Here is a 19744-nt window from a genome sequence, read left to right as displayed (position 1 = left end):
TTGGCATGTAGGATCCAAATATCACTGAGATAGAAGCTGCCTCATAACATAAAGTGTACTCAAAGATCTAAAAAGCAAAATATTGTGGCCAAATTTTAAGACACTCAAGAGAATAGAAAAGAAACTAGCTCACTTACATTGGTACTCAAGAAAACTACATTGATAACTTTTGTCCATAAATTCTGAAAACATGGAGCAGTGTTGAACCTTCTCATCAGTGACCATTACTCCCGTTCATCAATGACTCATCCAGGATGGTCAGGAAAGAACCTAAGACAACATTTAGCCCTGCAGGCTTAACACATGCCTCCGTTAAGAACCTTGGTGATGAGTCAACAATAAGAATGAGACTGGACAAAGATCCATTTCACATTTCTCATAGCCTAAATGAAATGAAATGCATTCAGTTGCATTCAAAAGTCAAGTCTTCTCTCTGGCAAACAGGATTAAGTAGAGAAGACGACAAAGGCTCACGATAACTCTGGAGGACCTGCAGAGATGCACAGCTTGGTGGGAGATGTTGTCAACAGGACAGCTATTACTTTTGTTTGCCACAAGTCTGGTCTTTATGGGAAAATGGCAAAGTTTCTCTTTGAAGTCTTTCTTTAAAGAAAGAGACCATGTGTTGGTCTGTCACCTAAAATCCCAATAAAATACCTTGTAATTTGTGGTTGCAAGGTGAGGGAAAAACTGTATCAAAAAATGCATTGATCCCCAAGACAAATGTAGGAATTTTCTGGGCAGCAGCTCGTTTTCATTGATCAGTGAAATGATCATTAGAAAACTGCCCGTAGTGTTCAAAAACAGAACAACACAAGCAGCTAGCACTGATAAAATATTTAATATGCCTTTCACCTTCTCCTGCTAAGAGTTTAACTTCAACATTAGTTTTTCCCTCCATAAAGCTTTCCTTTGTTCTTGCTTCATTCCTCTTGCAGTTTTTATTTAAGGACATATCGGTCTTGTGTGTGTTTCTTGGCACAGTGTTCAGAGGTAAGAGGAACTTACTATCTTTTAGTCGACTCCCTGGAACCTTGCGAGATCCTCATCGGTTTCTCTGCCTTGCTTCACTGGGGAGACATTGGTGAAAAGGGTAAGAGATTTATCTGCGCATGAACACGTACTGGAAATAATTTTCTGCGCAGTTTCTGCAAGAAGCTCGACTTGCGTGTTGTGTGTATGTCAAGTTGTTTCTAAAAAAAATTTTTTTTGTGTTCACCTGCATTAACATTTTGTAATGTAGATTTATGTTAAACTGTACAACCATTATGTTTGACATGCTTTCCATTTCAGCAAGTCCTGTTGAGAAAACGTCATTCGGAATGCACAGGTCTGCAGCGCTTCTTATTCAACCTCAGTCCTGGACAAGCTTGCAGGCTCAGCTTCCAGTTCTCACTATCAAGACCACCTTCTCAAAGGCAACTGTTCTTACCTTGGAACCAGGGTAGGACTCATTTGTTAAAACTGCAAACAAATTTTAAATTGCACTCAAAAACATAAAAGCAAAGGCACTCTCATTGGCATCACTTAAGTACTTAATTTATTGGATGACATACAATTGTACATCAAAACAAAAGAAATAATAGTACGAGAAATCCATACTTTATGTGATTTTTTTTATTTCCTACAGAGGTAAATAAGTGGTTCATTATTTTCCTTTTTGTGTGTGTGTGTGTGTGTTTACAGTTATTGAAAAATCTACCAGTGGCTCTTATAACGTGAGCACATATATTTTCCCACTATAGTTGTCCTGAAAGGCAGCAAAAGAGTATCTGGTCTCGTCTCTATTAATGGCAATAGTTTGGCCTAGAAGGCGAAAGCCTAGTTTCTGGGGTCAGGAGCAAGTGTGCAGCAGTGCAATTACTGCTGAGCCATAATCATGCACAACACTCAATTGACAATGCCCCATAATACTTCCTCTCCTGTGAACTGTTATCATGCTTTTATGTTACGAAATTTACTGCCCTAGCACATCTTTGTGTTCAACTCCCTGTTCTGCTCTTTATCCTGTTCCACTGTTTTTTGTTTCCTCCTTTTCTGTTTCTGTAGACTTGCCAAACTCTGATTCACTGCTCACCCATTTACTAAATGCTGTGATGGCTGAATTGTATAAAGCTAACGGGTCTTGGGTAGCACAATTCCACGCTTCAGTCCCTCTGAACTCAGCTGGGAACTTGGCAGACAGACTTTTTGACTGGCGCGCTCCTGACCAGTTGACCCACTAATTACCACAGAGGAAAATGGAAACATGCAGTATTGTTTCTAAGAATGCAGTGAATCTGTCTAAAATACTCAGGAAAATTTAAAAATAGGGTTCCTACTCAGTGTTGAAAAGTATGAAATTAGCTTTTGATAATTTTCCATCTTTGGTTAAGTATGATATTAGGAAAAATTGTATAGAAAGATGCTCAGATTTTCAGATGTTTTTCTCTGGAGCATAAAGAAATGTTTAATTTAAAATAAAAAGTAGGAAGGTGTAAGTAAAGTAAAACAATAATGGTAAATTTGATACTAAATTGATTTTGGTTTATATTTAATGCTCAATAATCCAGTCCATATTTGATAATAAACATTGAATAAATGGTAGAACAAGTCCTTATAGTCTGTTTAGTAAACAGTGTGAGCTGTTTTAAAAATATATTTTGTCACTTTCTCTCATTTTTCAGGCGCAACGTGTTTTCCCTCCACGTACATTCGACTCTAGGCTACCACATCCACCTGACCAGCGAGACGCAATTCATGTTAGGAGATGAAGAAACCATTATGCCCAGCCTAGCAAAGGTGACCCAAAACAGCTGATCATGTTGGTGGCTCAACTGGACAACATAGTACCTTTGATTCTAAACAGATTGTTTTCATTTCCGTTTTACTGGACAAATCCACTGACCGTATCGGTTTATTTCTGATGTGTGAACGTTTGACCAGTTAAATAAGAAAACCACTGTGTAACAAAAAAATTCAGAAGAATAGAAATATCCTTTCATGTACGTAGCTGGGGGAGTTCAGACAAATCTTGTGTTTGTCTATTTCTCCAAGAGTGAAACAATATTTTGTTCCTGAACTGAAGAACACTTGTTTGTGCAATATTTTGTATTTTCTTTGTCAGAAAACTAATTATGAAACAAAGAGACAAAACCAGAGGAATTTGAAACATTTTTTCAAATTTTTTTTTAAACATTTACTAATATAAATACTTTCTTTTGAAATATTTTCTCTAAAACATATTGGAATTAGTTTTCTTTTTACCCCTCCAGCTTTTAAATGTGTGCAGCTGTCCATGTACTTTTCTTCACTATTGCAGATTTTTTTTTCAGTTTGCCAGCACAGTTTACAGTTTAAACTTCTTTTTTTTTCCTGCTACGTTTCTGCACCAATTGCATCAATTTTAGTTTTGTTTAAAAGGCAGTAGTAAATAAAAACATATACTATCGTCCTGTCTTAACAGGAAAGTGTTCGCTTCAGTGAGCAGGCCTTGGTCATATTCAAAGCCTTATCCAAAGTGGTCGCTTCCTTTACTGATGACCATAAGCTCCCGTCACGCAGAAAGACCCTGGAAGTTACTTATTTCCCCCAAAGCATCTATTTTAAAACTGGGACAAGAAAGCACCAAAAGGTAACTTGCGATCATAATGTGACATGAACGTAATGCCATACAACAATGATCTTACTGTGCAGCAAATATGTATGGATGATGCAGAGAAACTTGCTGAAAGTGCTGGGCTGAACAGCTGAACTGTAAAAACGGAATTAGTGATGGGACTCTGACTGTCACAGCTATTATGAACACGTGTCAGTTTGGTCTATACACATTTTTGTCCTGATATTCACATAATTATCTATCTATATATGCACCTCTCTCTGTTGTTAACTTGTTATATTAAAGTTCTCCGACCTAAAAGCTCGTCTATGGTAAAGCTTTAACGTGCTTTACTAAATCACCTGTAAGGTTTTTTTATATATATACTGGAGAAAGACTGGTGTGTCAAAAATTATAAGTTGGTAAAGTTCTAATAGCCCTAGCAGAGATTCTGTTGAGTTTATTTCTTATATACACAAAAGTTTGTATATAAAAATAGCAGTAACAAGTCATCTTTAATTAGTAATGATTACTATGTTTAACTTTTAGCAAGCATGAGAAGTAATTGTCCAGCAGTTATTGTCCTACAGTTAGTCGTTCTCATAACTATGATGTTGCAAAGTCAGTTTTTTATTTTTCACACATTTATGTATGCATTTGTTTCTTTGTGTGTGTTTGTTTGCCGGAAACAAAGCTGTTTAACTTGGCAGTGTTACACATGTTTCGTGAGGCCCAGGGCAGAAAGCTGACATCACAGGAGTACTTTGCACTTCAAGCTCTTACTGCTGACCCCTCACTTTGGGCCCCTGACATAGAAGTATCACCTTCTATCCGTAGGTCTCATTTTAAAGTTGACAAATAAAATTTATACATTTGCATATGTTTATAATTCACAATTATGGCATGCTTTCTTGCAGCTTATCTTTGCAATAGCTGTTACATGTGCTATAATCTGTGGATTTACTCCTAAATCCAGATCTGCTTGAGGGGAAACCATTTCAGAATATAGCATTTGAACTGTTTTATTCTTTATTTTTTTCATTTTCTATAATTTTAACATGTTGGTTTGTTTCTCTCATCGTCCTGTTTCTAGCAAATACAAAATGCCCTGAAGCATGGGAAGACAGGGAGCCAACAGACAAAGAAATCCAGGCAGCCACAATTCTGCAAGCTCGATTAAAAGGGTATTTGGTGCGAAGGGCACTTAAAGCCTCAAAGCCTGGTAAAGGTAAAGATAAGTATATGAGAAACGCATTTACTTTTCACCCGTTGTTAAAATTTGCCTGGTTTATTAAACTGAGCTGTGAAGCAGAAGCGCAAATAGTGCAGGACTTCCATTCTTACCAATACACCAAGACAAAGAGCTCTGTAAATGAGGAAATGGTGGAAGACATTTAGCTAGTTGCTCTCACAAAGCCCCGCAAACAAAGGTTCCGCTTCGCCACTGCTGCTCCCATCCCAACCTCAGGAAAGCACTATATATGCAGGCAGATTAACATGCCGAACTGCAAACAAAATATAATTTGTCAATTTTTGAAAAAGATAAATGAAAATAAATAAAAAATAGAATAAATTATGCTTGAAAATATTTCAAAATATGTAAAAAAAAACAAAATAATGTGGTGGCATTCTTAGGTGCACCACGCCATGCTCAGGTGCACATCAGGATGAGGCAGAAGGAAACTGTCCAACCAACAAATTTCAGATTTCAAGTTGACTACTGTACACATTGAGCCACAGTGCCGTCATATAAAAAAATCAGTTCATATCAACCCAGTTCATTGCGATACAATGCAATCATAGTCACATTCAGTGTGGTTTGATCCCAATTAACATGTTACAATCAAAGCTAGTTGTTTCATACTATCCTTTTATAGAAAGAAGTAGAAAACAATATGACGTTTGATGCCTCTGTAGAATAATGAGGAAATTCTGAAGGTGACATTTGTTGTTATTTCAGTCGCCTAAGACTAGTTTTGGCAACTCCAGGTATGATATGTGTCGTTGTCGAAACAACAGTAGCTTCTATAAGGCATCACTTAAAAAAGAAAAAAGTTGACATGTAGTTGGAGTCTTCAAAACATCTAGAATACTTACATTGTTATAGAATCTGCCAGCACTGCCAGAAAAAGTTGAAGGGGGTCAAATACCATTGACCACAGCACTCACTCAGGCTTAGCTGCTTGATCTGTGTGAAACTGGACTGTCATGCTTTGGTTTTTCCTACCTCTTTCCTGTTGGCATATTTTCTCTCTACTTCTCTCTTTATATGTGAAGCAGCTTGTCCCCAAAAACCCAGACCTTACGACATTTACTTTGAAAATGTGACCACATAAGGGGGCTAGGAAATAACAGGGGAGTCTTGGGTAAAACGCAGTATGAGGCATAGCACTGGCAAAAACGTAACCCGATCTTTACAGAAGTGTAAAATTCTGTCATGGATCCTCCACTTCACCTAACAGACGTACGGCTACCAGAACAACTAACTAAATTTCAATTTAATCTAATTGTTGTTATGCAAGTTGCCAAAAGTGGGCTTTGAAGATTTGTTCACCATTTTCTTGACCCCCATCCATCCCAACGAACAGTTCCAATAAATGCTGGACTGTGTCATGTCATATTTACTCAATAAGATTTTGAGACTCTGGCCAATTTTAGAGCTGAATTTAAATATCTAATTTAGCTAAATAAATAAAAAAAAATCCTTCTAAAGGGACTAAAAAAAAAGAAGGAAAATAGAAAAACCCACAGACTGGCAAAGTAAGTCTGATTTCCAATTTCTGTGGCCCTGCCCGAACTAGTTCATCAATAACAATGGTTTGTGTTTTTGCATAAACATCTTAATGGTGGCTGCTTTTTTTCTAGTTTTTTTTTTTGTGCTCTTTATGCCATGCAGGAAAAAAAGAAAACCTTCGTGCTTCCAAGATCCTTTCAGAAATGTGGCAGAAGATTGAAGCAGATCCAGCAAAACATTCTGCCTTGCTGCTACGGTAAATAAAAGACAGATTTTTAGAATGTGAAACTGCTATGAGGAATAGAGACACAATGATACAGGCACATCTAATTAAATTATGTTATTGAAAAGTTTATTTATTTAACTAAATTCTATAAGTAAATATTAATTTTTAATTAAAACAGATGGATGTTTTCAAGCCTCTAATTCTGTTAATTATGATGACTTTCTGCTTATGGCTTGGGAAAACATAATTGTTTTATTTCCTGGAAGATTAAATTACTTCAGACAACCAAAAATAATATCATAAAAATGTTGGATTACTGAAAAGAATGTTTAATACCTGCTTAGAGGTTGTAATTTTTAAATACACTGTTAAACTAGTTTCATCGAAACGCATACTTCAATTTACTGAGATAAGCATCAACGCTTGACTTTGATTTGGAGAGCAAATGCCAACATTAGAGAAAATATAACGTCATTCCAGCTTCAGGTTTTTTTTTTTTTTTTTGTGAATATTGTGTAGATTGTGTGATCATATACTTTGCCTCTGATCTACCGCATACCCAGAGTTTGCTCCCTCTCCTGGCTGTGGCAGCCTGTGGGGGCCATGCAGGGAGTATTTTCCACATTGTGTTCCATCTTTTCCCAGTGGTACCATCTGCTGTTTATACTCACCCCGTACCAATCGGCTTGCAGCGTCTGTCGAATGACCCGCTGCCTGGGGAAGTATATATGTGCACGAACACTGAAAGCTCAGTCAGTGTGTGTATGGAGGACAGAGGGGGCATTTTTTGGCTGTTGTCAACCTTTAAGCATGTGCTTGTCTTAGCTGACAGAAGCATCTACTCCACGCTGAGAGGCAACAAAACGGCATCTCCCCCTCTTCAGAGTAGCTTTTTATTCATGTGATATACTTAGTAGGTTTCATTCACTTTCTGCTGAAGTGTAAATGTTTATTTACTCTGAGAATAATGTTTAGAAATGGTGCTTAATAATAATAATAGAGCTTTCTTTGCGTTTTTAAGTATGTTCTGATTTCTGTCTTTCCTGTCCAGATACATTATTGATAATTTAGAGGAGGAAGAAGAACTGTATCCCTGTCTGCAGGATGAATTGTCAAGAATCGCCTTCGCTGATTACTCAGTCTCTTGCCAGGACACAAACCAGTCCTGGGCTTTGGTCTTCAGGTTAGAGAACAATTCTATTTTAATCGCTAGGTTTGGAAATTAAACAGTTTCCTATCAACCTTTAATACGTCTTATATGTTTGGTAACTCAAAGTCACTCTGACAAGCCACCACAATGTCAATAGAGTGAAACTTTTTTTGGTAGGCTTCATGTTATCTGCTACAAGTGTAATTTTAGCAGATACTTTCCCACTTCCTAAATAAACCAATGTGTCCTCCTTATTTAATCCCCTCCACTCTTTAAAGTATCCACACCAGTGGGTGTTGTCAGCCAGACCTGTTACCACTAAGCCTGATACACAAAAAGATCAATCAATCACCAAACGGTGTCAAGTCGAGCTGAAACATTGGTCAATTCTGGTTGCAAGGCAATTTCTTGTTGCATCTCTAAATTTTGTTTTTTAAAATGATTACTCAGTTGTATCTCTAGCTGACCACTTTGTTTTTGTTGTTTATATAGAGAGGTATTCATTGTTCCAAAGGAGATGCTGCTGGTGCCGATCATCTTGTCTCCAATTTCTAACTGTTGTCTGCACGTTGTTAACAACGACACGGGACAGGAAGTCGAGATGCTCAAAGTGGTGCCCCACGTTTACAAGCCCAATAAGGTCTGTGGATACAAAGATTTGTTCTACCTTCCTTCTCAAAGCACCAGAAAATATTTTGCTACATTTACATTCTTAATTTTCTTTTGTTTTTGTTTTGTAGCTTGGTTATACGTTTGTTGCGGAGGTGGTTAAACCCGGCTTCTCTCTCAGTGATAGCAAATGGAGGATGCGGTTGATCGGCCTAAAAGAACCACTTCCAAAACTGAGCCGTGAAGTTCCCGTCAGTGCGTTCTCAGTGAAGCAATTCCAAGATTATTACATTCCGAGCGACAAAAATCTCATATGTCGGTGAGAAGACAAATTATGTTAAACTAACAGTTTAGGAAAGTATGGACAGGCCGACGGTAACGCTCCTCTGAGACTAAAAAAACTATGATTTTCTGAAAATTTCTTTCAGTTACAGTGTTCACGTGATTGCAGATGCTATGGGCACAATTCAGTTTGAAACTTCTGACCAAAACGTGTTGATACACTTGTCTGTTCTGGACAAGGAGGAGGAGATGGCCGGCATCACTGGGAGGGGCTTTGTTGTACTACCTGTATTCTTCTTCAAGGCAAACAAAGGTCAACAGCCAGGTAAGTTAAGGACTTTTTGTTAAAATCTTTTGTATTATGAGAAAAATTAATTAATTTACGTTCTTCATGTGGCAGAAAGTAAAAATGCCTCATAAATATATGTCTACACTTTTAACGTCTTTTGGAGAGTGTAAAGACATCACTGAATTTCTTTTGAAATTTAAACACCATAAAGTGATGGATATGAAATTGACAGAAAATACATTTTGAAAAGAGCAGTATTATGTAAAATAGTCTCTTTTTTTTTTTTTAGCTTCACAGCATGTTGTAGTGATATTCCCTCATCAAAAACATACCTGGAGTGCCGCTTTGATTATTTAATGCATGTTTGAGAAATCCTTTAATCTCCCATGGCAACCATTCAGCTGTGTAAAACGCTTGGGGGAACCTAGGACGAAGCTCTTCCTCAGAGCTGCAGCTTCCAAGCTTCTGCCTCGTAGAACAGCCCTCCCCTATGACTCTTCCACTCGGTTCCTTCAGACTAGCCAGCAGCAATTAGCAAACACCTTGTGAAACTGCACATTTGCTGAGCTCATTATATTAGCTACTTCTTAGAGCCAGGGTGTTAAAAACGTTACTAAAAGGTTAATAGATGAACAACATTGTGATGACTTCCTGAAGGCGGAGCGTTAAAGAACTGTCCTTTCTTAAAGAGACAGAGGCCCAATTTCAAGGTGTTAAATTACAAAGTCAAATTTCTTTTGGGTTATATTTGAAATCTATAATTTTTTATAACAACTGAAGGTAACATAGTTACTTGATTGTGCTATTCACTATTCACCCAACCAATTAAAATTAATTATGTCACAACTGCAAATCAACTAACTATGTGTGTGGCCCCATTTTTAAAACATTTCTGTCACCCTGGAGACCCATACTTGTTGAATGAGCATGTTGTTAAGGATGACTATTGCGCTTCATCAATTTTTACTTCAGATATAAACTGATGTGAATTTTGTTTTACAGAACCCAGGAAGGACAGGCGACAAAGCTTAGATGTTATAAGTGAAAGATCAGACCTGCCCTCTGACTCCATCCCGGTACAAAGACTTTCTATGCTTGTCCCTCTCACCTAGTTAGTTTCTGCCTGTCCATATCCTGCATACGGATTTGTAAGCAGGCTTGATTTACATTCACCCACACATGCACTATAGTGCCAAAAGTATTAAAACAGTTTTGCTAAAAGTGTATGCCTGTACAAATAGAATTTTTTTTTTCCCCTCTAGTGGAGAAAAAGAAAAAAAAAAACGTGTGTTGAAGTTTTGAAACGTTTTTTTTTTTTTTTCTTTTCCCTTTCATACTCATGATTTAATGTTAACGAAGCAGGTCTTTGTTTTTGCTCGCTGTGTGCTTTAGTCAAAACACGGAATAGCTAAAGCTATGTCTTGCGCTTTAAAACACCTTTTCCACTGTATCATAAGTAAGGCTTATTGGCTTCATGCTTATTCTGCTGTATGCTGCATGTGTATGCATCGTTTTAGTACTGTGTGAATTTCTTTGTTTATATATATTGCATTGCTACATTTTTTACGTGAATCTTTGCTTATTTGTGTTTCCCAGGATCATAAGTATGTGGTGCAAGCAGAGATGCTGTGTAAGAGCTGGCATTTGGATGAAACCCAGCTGGATTTTGTCCATATGCTACAAGAAATGAAGAAGAATGAAATCAGAGGTACGTACCATATAAAACTACATAGATGCCACAACAAACAGCTATTCTCAATACCCCCTAGGAAAGCTAGAACAGCAAGTCACTCAAGTGAATCTTGATCTGAACTCGCAGCTCTTAGTATGCATTCCACATGACTCATCTACCCCACTGATACATGTATGCCTATAATAGGCAATAAAAAACGTTTTCCTTTTGTCTTTGCAGCATTTAGGCCTCGGGTTCTAAATGTTTTTTTGTTTTTGTTTTGTTTTTTCTCATCATCATTGCTCTTGTACATCTCATTCTTTGTTTTGAAGTGTTATTGATACTCAAGAAGCAGTGTTAGAGCTTAGGCATTTCCAGGCTTCCAGTGGCCAGAAGCCGGTAATTACAAGTCTAATGCAAACCAGATGAACACAGCAAATCAAAGAGATATCTGCTTAGCCCATTTATTATTGACTGTTGAAGCAATCTTAGTTTCTTGGATCTGGGTTTCTAATTTTAACCATTAGATCAGATCAGTTGGAAAGAAAAAATAAAAGAAATTGGTTTAAATTTTATAGAACACTTTGAACAGTTTGAAGAAAATTCATTGACTGCAGCTGTGTTGCTGTGAAACAGATCAGCATGGGAAGAGTATGCATGATTGTCTGTAGAAAAAGGCCAATTTGCTGTCATTGAATTCTGACTGCTCTTGACAATTTTGCTTCTATCACAGTTGAAATGAGATATTCACATACACTTAATAATAAAATACACACTTTTTTTTAGGTATGTTAGAAATTATTCTAGAATAATTATGCCGTCTTGGTAAATACAGAAAAAAATATCCCTTTCTTTAAAGTTATAAATTTACATAAATTTTGTTTGATTTTAGTAGAATTGCCTTTAAATTGTTTGACTCGAGTCAGAAATTTAGGGTATTGTTCCACATGGTTTACACAATTGTTTGCTAGAAGTTTTTTTGCTCGCATTTCCTCCAAGATCAGGTGTAACTATATTAGGTTTGTAGGCTGTTTTTTTTGTTTGTTTTTTTTTTACACCACGATTTGCAAGTTTCCACCTTTTTTCTCCGAATATTTAAGGTCTCTGTCCCTTAATGCATTAGCAAACAGGAGAAGTAATAGTTTCATAACCTAACAAACGTAAAACTTGAGAAGTTTTCTCTGAATAAACGTCAGATAAAATGTAAGGTGGGAAAGATAGTAGTTTCCTAAAGTCTGTGTAGACATCTGATTTCACTCATTTAGACAATGGATGGGTGTTAGGGTTAGATCAAATGAATACATTTGTACCACCTCTTAACTCAGCTATTTTGTCTCAAAATAAGCAAAATATGATAGCATATTGCAATATTACATCCCTTATAACATATAAAATATTTTTTTATGTATAAGAAATTCATACCCCAAAACTAATATCAACCCAACTTAAAATGTATCATCACAATTTCTTGGTTCTTTGATTTAAATTGCTAAATGATAGGACACAATGTCACTATTATTATCCATCCTATCAAGAATGTTAAGCATGTTGTCGCTGCTTTTGTTCGTATGTCTGTGGAGGGGTCAGTCCTCAAAAACCTCCTGTGTTCTTCAGATAATTTTGTAGAAATGGGTCAATGGGATGTCAAATGAAGTTGGCTCTTGCCCCCTGGTGCCCAGGGAAATATCCAAGCAGAAGACTGGATTAATTTCACCCAGTTTAACTCTGTCTCAGTGGTGGGACTGTGCCCTTGATCATGCTCCCATCACGCTACGCAAATACACATGCAGTGCATGCCATGCCAAGCTTTTAAGCCTAATTTACAAGTTGTCTAACATGATGCAATTAAAACACTGCACTGCAAGTGTTTTGGCATATGCATAGTATTATGGGTGAATTATATGTTCTTTATTTCTCCATTAAAGCAGTTATCCACCAACACTTATTTGTTGTGAGGACTATGGAATTTTTACCATGAAAACATAATTTTAGCTAAAATTAATGTTTTAACAATGTTATATTTATTTTGCAACAATGCACATAAATATTTAGATACAATAAGAACAGCAAGTTTCTGCATCCATAGGGGAATCTATCAAAGTGCTTCCGAGAGAATGGCAAGAAGTTAGCAAAATGATGTTACAATACTAGGATTCACTGCATTGACACTTAGAAGTCTGTTGGTTTTAGCTTTTGAAGTGCAACAGTGCCATCTAGCATACATGTGACTGCACAACACATGCACTTCTTGCCACACTTAGTCAATCTCCTTTACTTGTTTAAACAAGGCTGAAAAACAATTTTTATTTGGAAATGGACATGACTTCTTTTTAAATGCTGCTGCTTCTTTTCATCTTAGAATATCTAATTGAAAAAGATCAAGTAAAATTTGCAGAATGTAAAAATAACAGTCCAACACTGAATTAAAAGGGTTTGCAAACCAGCTCAGCATGTTGTAAAATATTTCTATTTTCTGAAGTCCTGAAGCATTTTCTTGAACTGTTTGTATTTAAGAGCATGTTCAAATGACATGAGGCAAAATAAAAAAAATAAATAAATAAAACAATGCTTTCCTACTATCTTTAACATTCAGTGTTCAAGCCTGGAGATGCTAAGTCTTTGTCCAGAATCGGCACACCGGGCCACAACGGTACCAAGACTGAAACACCAAAAATGAGCCGAAAAGTTGAAGCTGAGAGGCACAGAGGAAGATCTACTGTCTCCATAGCGGTTTCCAAGCAAGAATCGGTAATGTATCACAAAAGTACAGTGACAGAAGACGGTAAGCCAACAAAACAGGTGCAATGCAGGCCAGATCATATTTATTCATTTTAAGTCTGTGAGGTAGAAGAAGGTCGTCTGGCAACTGTTACTGTCCAACTTAATTATTAGTAATATAACCAGAATGAATTTCTAATTTAAAAAGCATCACAAGTAGCAGAACAACGACCTTCAGCTTGTGCTTGTTGAGGTGAGCATGATCTTTTATCATCTTGTTTATGTGTGTGTGTCCCTCTGCACAGACCCTGGACCTGACTAAGGCAAATTACACACTGCGTGTCGCCGCTGACCACACCAACCCGGAGTGTATTGAAGTAAAGAGAGATACAGAGAGAATTGACCAGATTAAATCCATGAAAAAAGCCTGGGAAATGACTGATCCAGGGCGTTTTGAAAAGGTAGCCCAGTTAACCCAGAGAGAGATTTCAAATCCAGTGGTAGTTTAATCCCTACCACAAATGAAAATACATTTTGATGCATTATTTGCTCATACATACATGATCTTGTTCTGTTGTCGTAGGCTTCTCAGTCCCGCCTCCAGTTCCTCAAACAAATTAAGCAACTGGAAGGTGGTCATCATATTCCACCTGAAACCCAGGCCCATGGTATTATTCTACAAAGACTTAAAATCATGTATTTAGCTTTTTTTTTTTGTCTTTTATCTTTTTAAATACAATAATTTCATCCTTTGCAGATCCACTCAGTTCTGATCATGTTACCCAGCCCAGTACAACCAGCAGTGAAGTGACCAGCCCAGCCATGCCAGATTTGTACACAAAGTTCAGTCATTTGTTCAGGTCTGCCTTCGCTCTTTTTTTGCTACTTAATTTCACAGAGGGGATATTTTGTGTTTGAACACTGATGTTTCAGGTTACATAATGCATTGTAGAAACATGCATTTTTGTGACCACAGAGTGGATTTAAAAAGCTACCCGAAAAACTTTTGGAGTAATTTCCCTTAAGTGAACTTAGCTCTTATTAGTGCAGTGAAGAAAGATGTCCCTTGACTTTTCCACATCTTGAAAGGGCAGTGCATCCTGTCCAGAGGGCAAGTTTTGAATAACTGTTTATGAATCAACTAAAGAGTGGTGGCTATTCACACAGCTTGGTCCTAGCTTTGCTGCCTTTCCATATTTACGACTGTGTGGTTAGTCTCAACCTTTAAATAACACCTTAAATTAGATGAATATTGCCGTTAGTCATAGTCAGTATTTTTAAAGTCTTCACCTGAGTTCCCGCTGGATCTCCCACATGCCTTCTTTTATTCCCTCTTTCCTCCTCTCCCATTGTCCATCCTGCTGCAGGACAAATGAGATAATATTTGGGTCTGTTAATTAGAGAGCTATTTCCGAGCCCCAACGAGTTCGTTGCTCCGAAGAGATGTGGCCTTTTTTATGTCACCTTTCGAATCCTCTTGTGACACTTTCATGTGTGTGTTACTATGTCCAGGCATGTATGACTGCAGACACCTTATCCAGCAATTTTAGAAAAGATAATGATCCAAAGCAATGGTCTGTCAGAGGCACCGGTTGAAACCAGCGGTTCACTAGTTTCTTACATATTTGTGCAACAGGACGCTGTGTTGCACTTATTCAGACTTGCACAATTTCTCACACAGTAACAAAGATACAAGAAGGCTATTGCTCATTAACTGTGTGTTAACCTTTGCTGACTTTCTCCTCCCCTCAGGCAAAAATAGCCATTTGCACTGGGAAAACATGTATAGAGCGCTCAATAAATTTGATGTGACGATACTAGGATGTAACTGAAGCCATTAAAATGTTCTGTTATTTTAGTCATTTGAACAATTCAAAGTAAATTCAATCAAGTAAAATGCAGCCCATGTATTGCTAAAAGCCGACCATGTATTGCTTTTGCTGTACATCTCTGTATTTAAAGACATGGTTTAATTTTATGTATCCAGCTACTAGTGAGTATTGTGTTCTAACTTTTTTCTCACAAGTTTTTTTTTTTTTATTTACCTCCATAACTTTAATTGGGTTTCCTAATTTTTCACAACTGTAAGTCAGCCACTAAATCATAGATATAATGATTTGCTGGTGTGTGTGTTGTTTTTCTTTTCTCCCGTTGTTTTGATTCTGTGTTTTAGCGCCACCTTCCCTCAGTTCCCTGCTCAGCATCTTCCTCAGCTGTTCGGCATCTCCCTGATAATAACTGGTTTCCACGTCTCTAAACACACTTCCTGTGTGTTTAATGTCTCTTTTTCTTTTCTGCTGCCCTGCCTGCATCTACCTGTATGCGTTGTCCTTAGTAAATCTTTGAAATTCACAGTGTTGCTCCTGTGATCTTACTTGCACTTTTTTCCTCCCTGAACACACTATTGTGACAGAAAAGCCATCAACCACAGCTGTCTGTATAATTAGCTAATTTGCACTTATTTTTTTCCCCTTTCAAATCTTCAATCTGTCCCTTTCATATTAATGCTCCTTGTCACTTCTTATTCGCAGATGGATATATGATTCCACACCTTTTCCAAATTCTGTAAATAAGGATCTATAAATATGCTAATGTAACTCAGCCGCATATCTGCCTACCAATAGAAGCCTTTCTATCCCCCTTGCATTGCAACTCTAAATTGCATGGAGCTTAGTGCAACTGGAAGTTTTGTTAATGTTTGCACTTTTTGTTGCTCTGCACAAAATTAAAAACACAGTATACATTTTGATAACATTTCAGTCCAGCTAAAACTGGCTTTTGTTTCCTTTAATGACTTTAAAAATTCGACACCTGAACCTTGAGACGCTATACGAGACATATCGGTCACACGCTGATGCAACAGAAATTACCCGAATGACACTTAAATATGGCAACAATGACCCACTATTCAGACACTGTGCCTGCACTAATGAAAATGCACTGACCTTTGCATGGTGAATGCAGTTCCAATTGACGGCAGTTCCACTAAATTTCCCATAGACTCAGGATTGTTATTCTCAGCTGGTCAATTGATCTTTAATTATGCAAAAAATAAAAAATAAAAATAAAAAAAAGAGTTTTTTTAAGCTCTTAAGTTTCCACAATCTTGATCCAAATAGCATGCACTATACAAAGCAAAAGCAAAACATATTTTAACGCTTCATGATTCCAGGATTAGATGCATATAAAATAATGTCAAAATAAGAAATGGTGACTTGATATCCGCACCACATGGACATAAAGTGCACAGCCTTGATTGCATCTACAGAGCCACATATAAAACTCCAGGCGTGTCGGATTTGGTCCCCAGACCTCGAGTTTGACCCATGATGTAGAGAAAACAATTGTACAATTTGAACTTTCTTAGACAGATCAATCTCTGACATGAAGCCTCTGGAGTTGGACAATGCTACAATAGAAAAGGTTTTGCCGTGCACTGTTAATGAATAAATTTGATCCAAAATGTGCTACTTACTCATGAGTGTCCATTCTGGAAGGAGACCTCTCCGAAAGATGTTGAAATGTTAACACGACTGTAAATTGTGATGCACACATACGTGCTTGCAAATGTGTTTAACAAGGCTTTGTGTTTGGATGCAGACAGCAGAAAGATTTTCCAGAGCTATTGGACTCGCGGGGAGAGGAGGAAAGGGAGGAGAAGCTCTACGAAAAGATCCACAGCTACCGGGTGGCCCGTGAAAGCATGATGGAGCGCTACATGCAGCACATGATGGAACAATATCAGCTGAAGAAGCGTCACGTCGAGACGTATGAGAAAGTGCTGGTCAGTGAAACTAATGAAAGCGTCGTCTGTAATTGTTTGGAAAAAAAAAAAAACCCAAAAAACAATGAGCTAAGTTCGCTACATCTGACACTGGTTTGACATCATTTGTTTCTCTCTGCTTTCGTTTTGCGTGTAGGAGACCAGTGAGAAATTATCCGAGGATTACAAAGAATTTTGCAACCGTCTGATAACGTGGGTAAAGGAGCACGAAGAGAAACCAGCTCAGGAGGAGGCTGAGGTGCCGCCTCCACCCCCTCCTTCATCCAAGAAAGGCAAGAAGAAGAAATAATCAGTGACTTTGATCTTCAATCTCAGTTCACCTCAACACGTTTGCTGAAGAATCTTAATTTTATTTGTTGTCTGTTCTTTATGGCACAGTGCCAAACTACAGGTTTGGCTGCATAAATTCAAAGTTGTTTGTCCATATATACTGTTTTATGACTTAAACTGCATTCTGCAGTTGTTTATGGATGTTTGTTATGGTATCCAGGTGCAGCGATTGGATTATCATTGGAAAGTGAATTTATTTGAATAATTCAACTCAAAAAGTGGAACTTTTATTACACAAATTATTAGAAATTCAGTTAAATCTGGTTGCTATAGCTTGCCGGTAATGAAAACCTTCAAAAATTGTTTATTATAAAATGTAATTTTTTGATAAAGAAATGTTGGCCTACTGAGTATATGCACCTAACATGTGGATGGATTTAGCTGTTTTTTATTAGTGCAACGATGTACGTCAGCATCAAGGTGTTCATCCTGTGCCACTGCTGAGATATTAAGGAAGTCCAGGAGACTCTGCAGTGACCTTCAACTCGTCTGTATCGGTGGGTCTGGTGTCTCTCGTTTTCATTTCTTCCTCCAGACTTCGAGAACCGTAATTTTTCAGGTTTTCATTAGCTGTAGGCTTTATCCATCCAAATTCACCGTCTAAAATTATGCTGCATTTATGAGTTTCACGTTTTTGAACGGAGTTGCTGAACTAAATTAACTTTTCAATTATATTTTTATTCGTCTTCAAGTTTTTAATTGTAACAACATATTTACTTTTTTCCGCTTATATTTCATAAGTTGGCATGAATAAAGTTTATAATGCATAATTCTAATGTTTTCCTACCCAAATCATCTTCATCTCTTGTTCTGGATTTTTTCATGAATGATATTTGGTGAAATAACCTACTGGTATCCAAGAATGACATAGTTTTATCACAAGTAATAAGAATTATACTTTTTTTTAATTCTGAAATACAAAATATTTTTACATTACATTGACATGTCTGGTGAAGATTGTTAAACCTCACTTTCATTTACAGACAGAAAAAAAAGAAAAGCTGTTGGTAACTTTGATTTCTTCTTTGGCTCCGCTTGTTTTTCTTTGAGTCTACCAGAATGCCTAGTGTGTCTATCAGATTCGGCTAATCTTTTGTTTGGATGAAGGTCATTGTATTGACTGTCTGACTCGAGTCTTGTCGAATACAGCAGACCTCCCCACAAGCTGAGTGCCACTGATTGATTGGTCAGTAGATAAACTGTAGTCTCTCCGAAACCCGCTGCAGTCACTTTCTGCAAGATAATGTCAGGCTTGAGGAAAAATGTAGCAGAGAAAACCCCCCTTATTTTTTTAAGTGAAGCAAATTAATGTTGGTGGTCTGTTTTTAGTTTAGCATTTAGAGTGCGTGTGGTTTTCTTTATCAGATTGGGCTGAGAAATGAGAATGAAAATTGGAAATGAAAGGAAGGATGATGCCATCTAGTGGCTGCCTTCATTAATAAATTGTCATTAACATGTCTACCGGTTATTCACTGTTGTCTGAAGGTTATGTTGGGATTATGCCAACATAACCTTGTGGCATGTGAGTAATGGAGCAGAATTATCTTTATTTTCCCACAGTTCCACCCTGCGGTATTCTCATTACCTAAGCTTCTGAATTGTGTGCCTGACGGTGCACAGATTATTCTCAGAAAAAAGTTTAAGCTTTTTAAGGTGGATGGCTTCATGTGCACACAAGAGTGTTATAACAGTTGCATTGTTTCAAATTTTAGAATAGTTTGAATACAGACGTAGCCATACATGAAAGTTTGACCATTTCTTATCTGCAGCTATAGTGCAGTGAGGATTGTTATGAGCTGTGTGTCAGAGCTCACCGAGTCAGTTTTTTTTTTTTTTTTACCCGTCTACTGTAACTGCACAACAAAGCAAATGCTTAAAATCTTGTTTGGTGCATGTCTCCACCGCTCTCGCTTCCCCAGCTCACTGCTCCCATTGAAAACAATTAGCCAGTCCGTTATGTCTACCCTGCACCCAAGTCATGTTTTCATGAGTGTTTGCATGCCGCAGTATTTCGCCTGCTACAAGAGAGATATCTTCAGATTCTCTAAGTGGCAGTGACGTGTGTGTATTAACGGAGAGGCTGTGCGTTAATTGGCAGCTGTTGGCTTGTGGTTTGATGCAAATGCGTTGTGAGCGTCACAGGAACTCCAGTTTAACCTTGAAAGCAAGAGGACACACAGCAACTCGCTGTGTGTGTGTGAGAGAGAGAGGGGGAGTGAGAGAGACTTCCCACAAGTAATAAGAAAATATTTGATTCTTAAATGGACCCACGTTGTAGATGGATGATGAAATTAAGTGAAAGTAGATACACATTCCTGGAGTGCTGTGGAGACTCTCTCCATTGTCTGGGCAATAATTCAAGGATGCTTTAAT

General features: G+C 37.5%; 1 protein-coding gene across 1 annotated transcript in view; it reads left to right on the top strand.

Annotated features, from left to right (window-relative positions):
• The window catches only part of adgb (androglobin), a 34253-nt gene extending 16087 nt beyond the window's left edge, over positions 1 to 18166 (top strand). Inside the window, exons 20-38 of the mRNA XM_088002208.1 lie at positions 985 to 1093; positions 1294 to 1444; positions 2667 to 2781; positions 3446 to 3613; positions 4272 to 4410; positions 4671 to 4805; positions 6474 to 6567; positions 7589 to 7720; positions 8180 to 8327; positions 8428 to 8615; positions 8725 to 8903; positions 9870 to 9943; positions 10464 to 10575; positions 13133 to 13287; positions 13563 to 13718; positions 13841 to 13925; positions 14015 to 14117; positions 16858 to 17041; positions 17178 to 18166. Coding sequence (XP_087858334.1) covers positions 985 to 1093; positions 1294 to 1444; positions 2667 to 2781; positions 3446 to 3613; positions 4272 to 4410; positions 4671 to 4805; positions 6474 to 6567; positions 7589 to 7720; positions 8180 to 8327; positions 8428 to 8615; positions 8725 to 8903; positions 9870 to 9943; positions 10464 to 10575; positions 13133 to 13287; positions 13563 to 13718; positions 13841 to 13925; positions 14015 to 14117; positions 16858 to 17041; positions 17178 to 17330 — 2580 coding nt within the window. The 3' untranslated portion in view covers positions 17331 to 18166. The remainder of the gene's footprint in view (positions 1 to 984; positions 1094 to 1293; positions 1445 to 2666; positions 2782 to 3445; positions 3614 to 4271; positions 4411 to 4670; positions 4806 to 6473; positions 6568 to 7588; positions 7721 to 8179; positions 8328 to 8427; positions 8616 to 8724; positions 8904 to 9869; positions 9944 to 10463; positions 10576 to 13132; positions 13288 to 13562; positions 13719 to 13840; positions 13926 to 14014; positions 14118 to 16857; positions 17042 to 17177) is intronic.
• Positions 18167 to 19744: the final 1578 nt, after the last annotated feature.

Source organism: Poecilia mexicana, unplaced genomic scaffold, assembly GCF_051168715.1.
Source record: "Poecilia mexicana isolate PSO_F unplaced genomic scaffold, ASM5116871v1 scaffold_21, whole genome shotgun sequence".
Lineage (NCBI taxonomy): Eukaryota > Metazoa > Chordata > Actinopteri > Cyprinodontiformes > Poeciliidae > Poecilia > Poecilia mexicana.
Note: the sequence above shows the minus strand (reverse complement) of the source record. Positions and strands in the feature narration are given on the sequence as shown.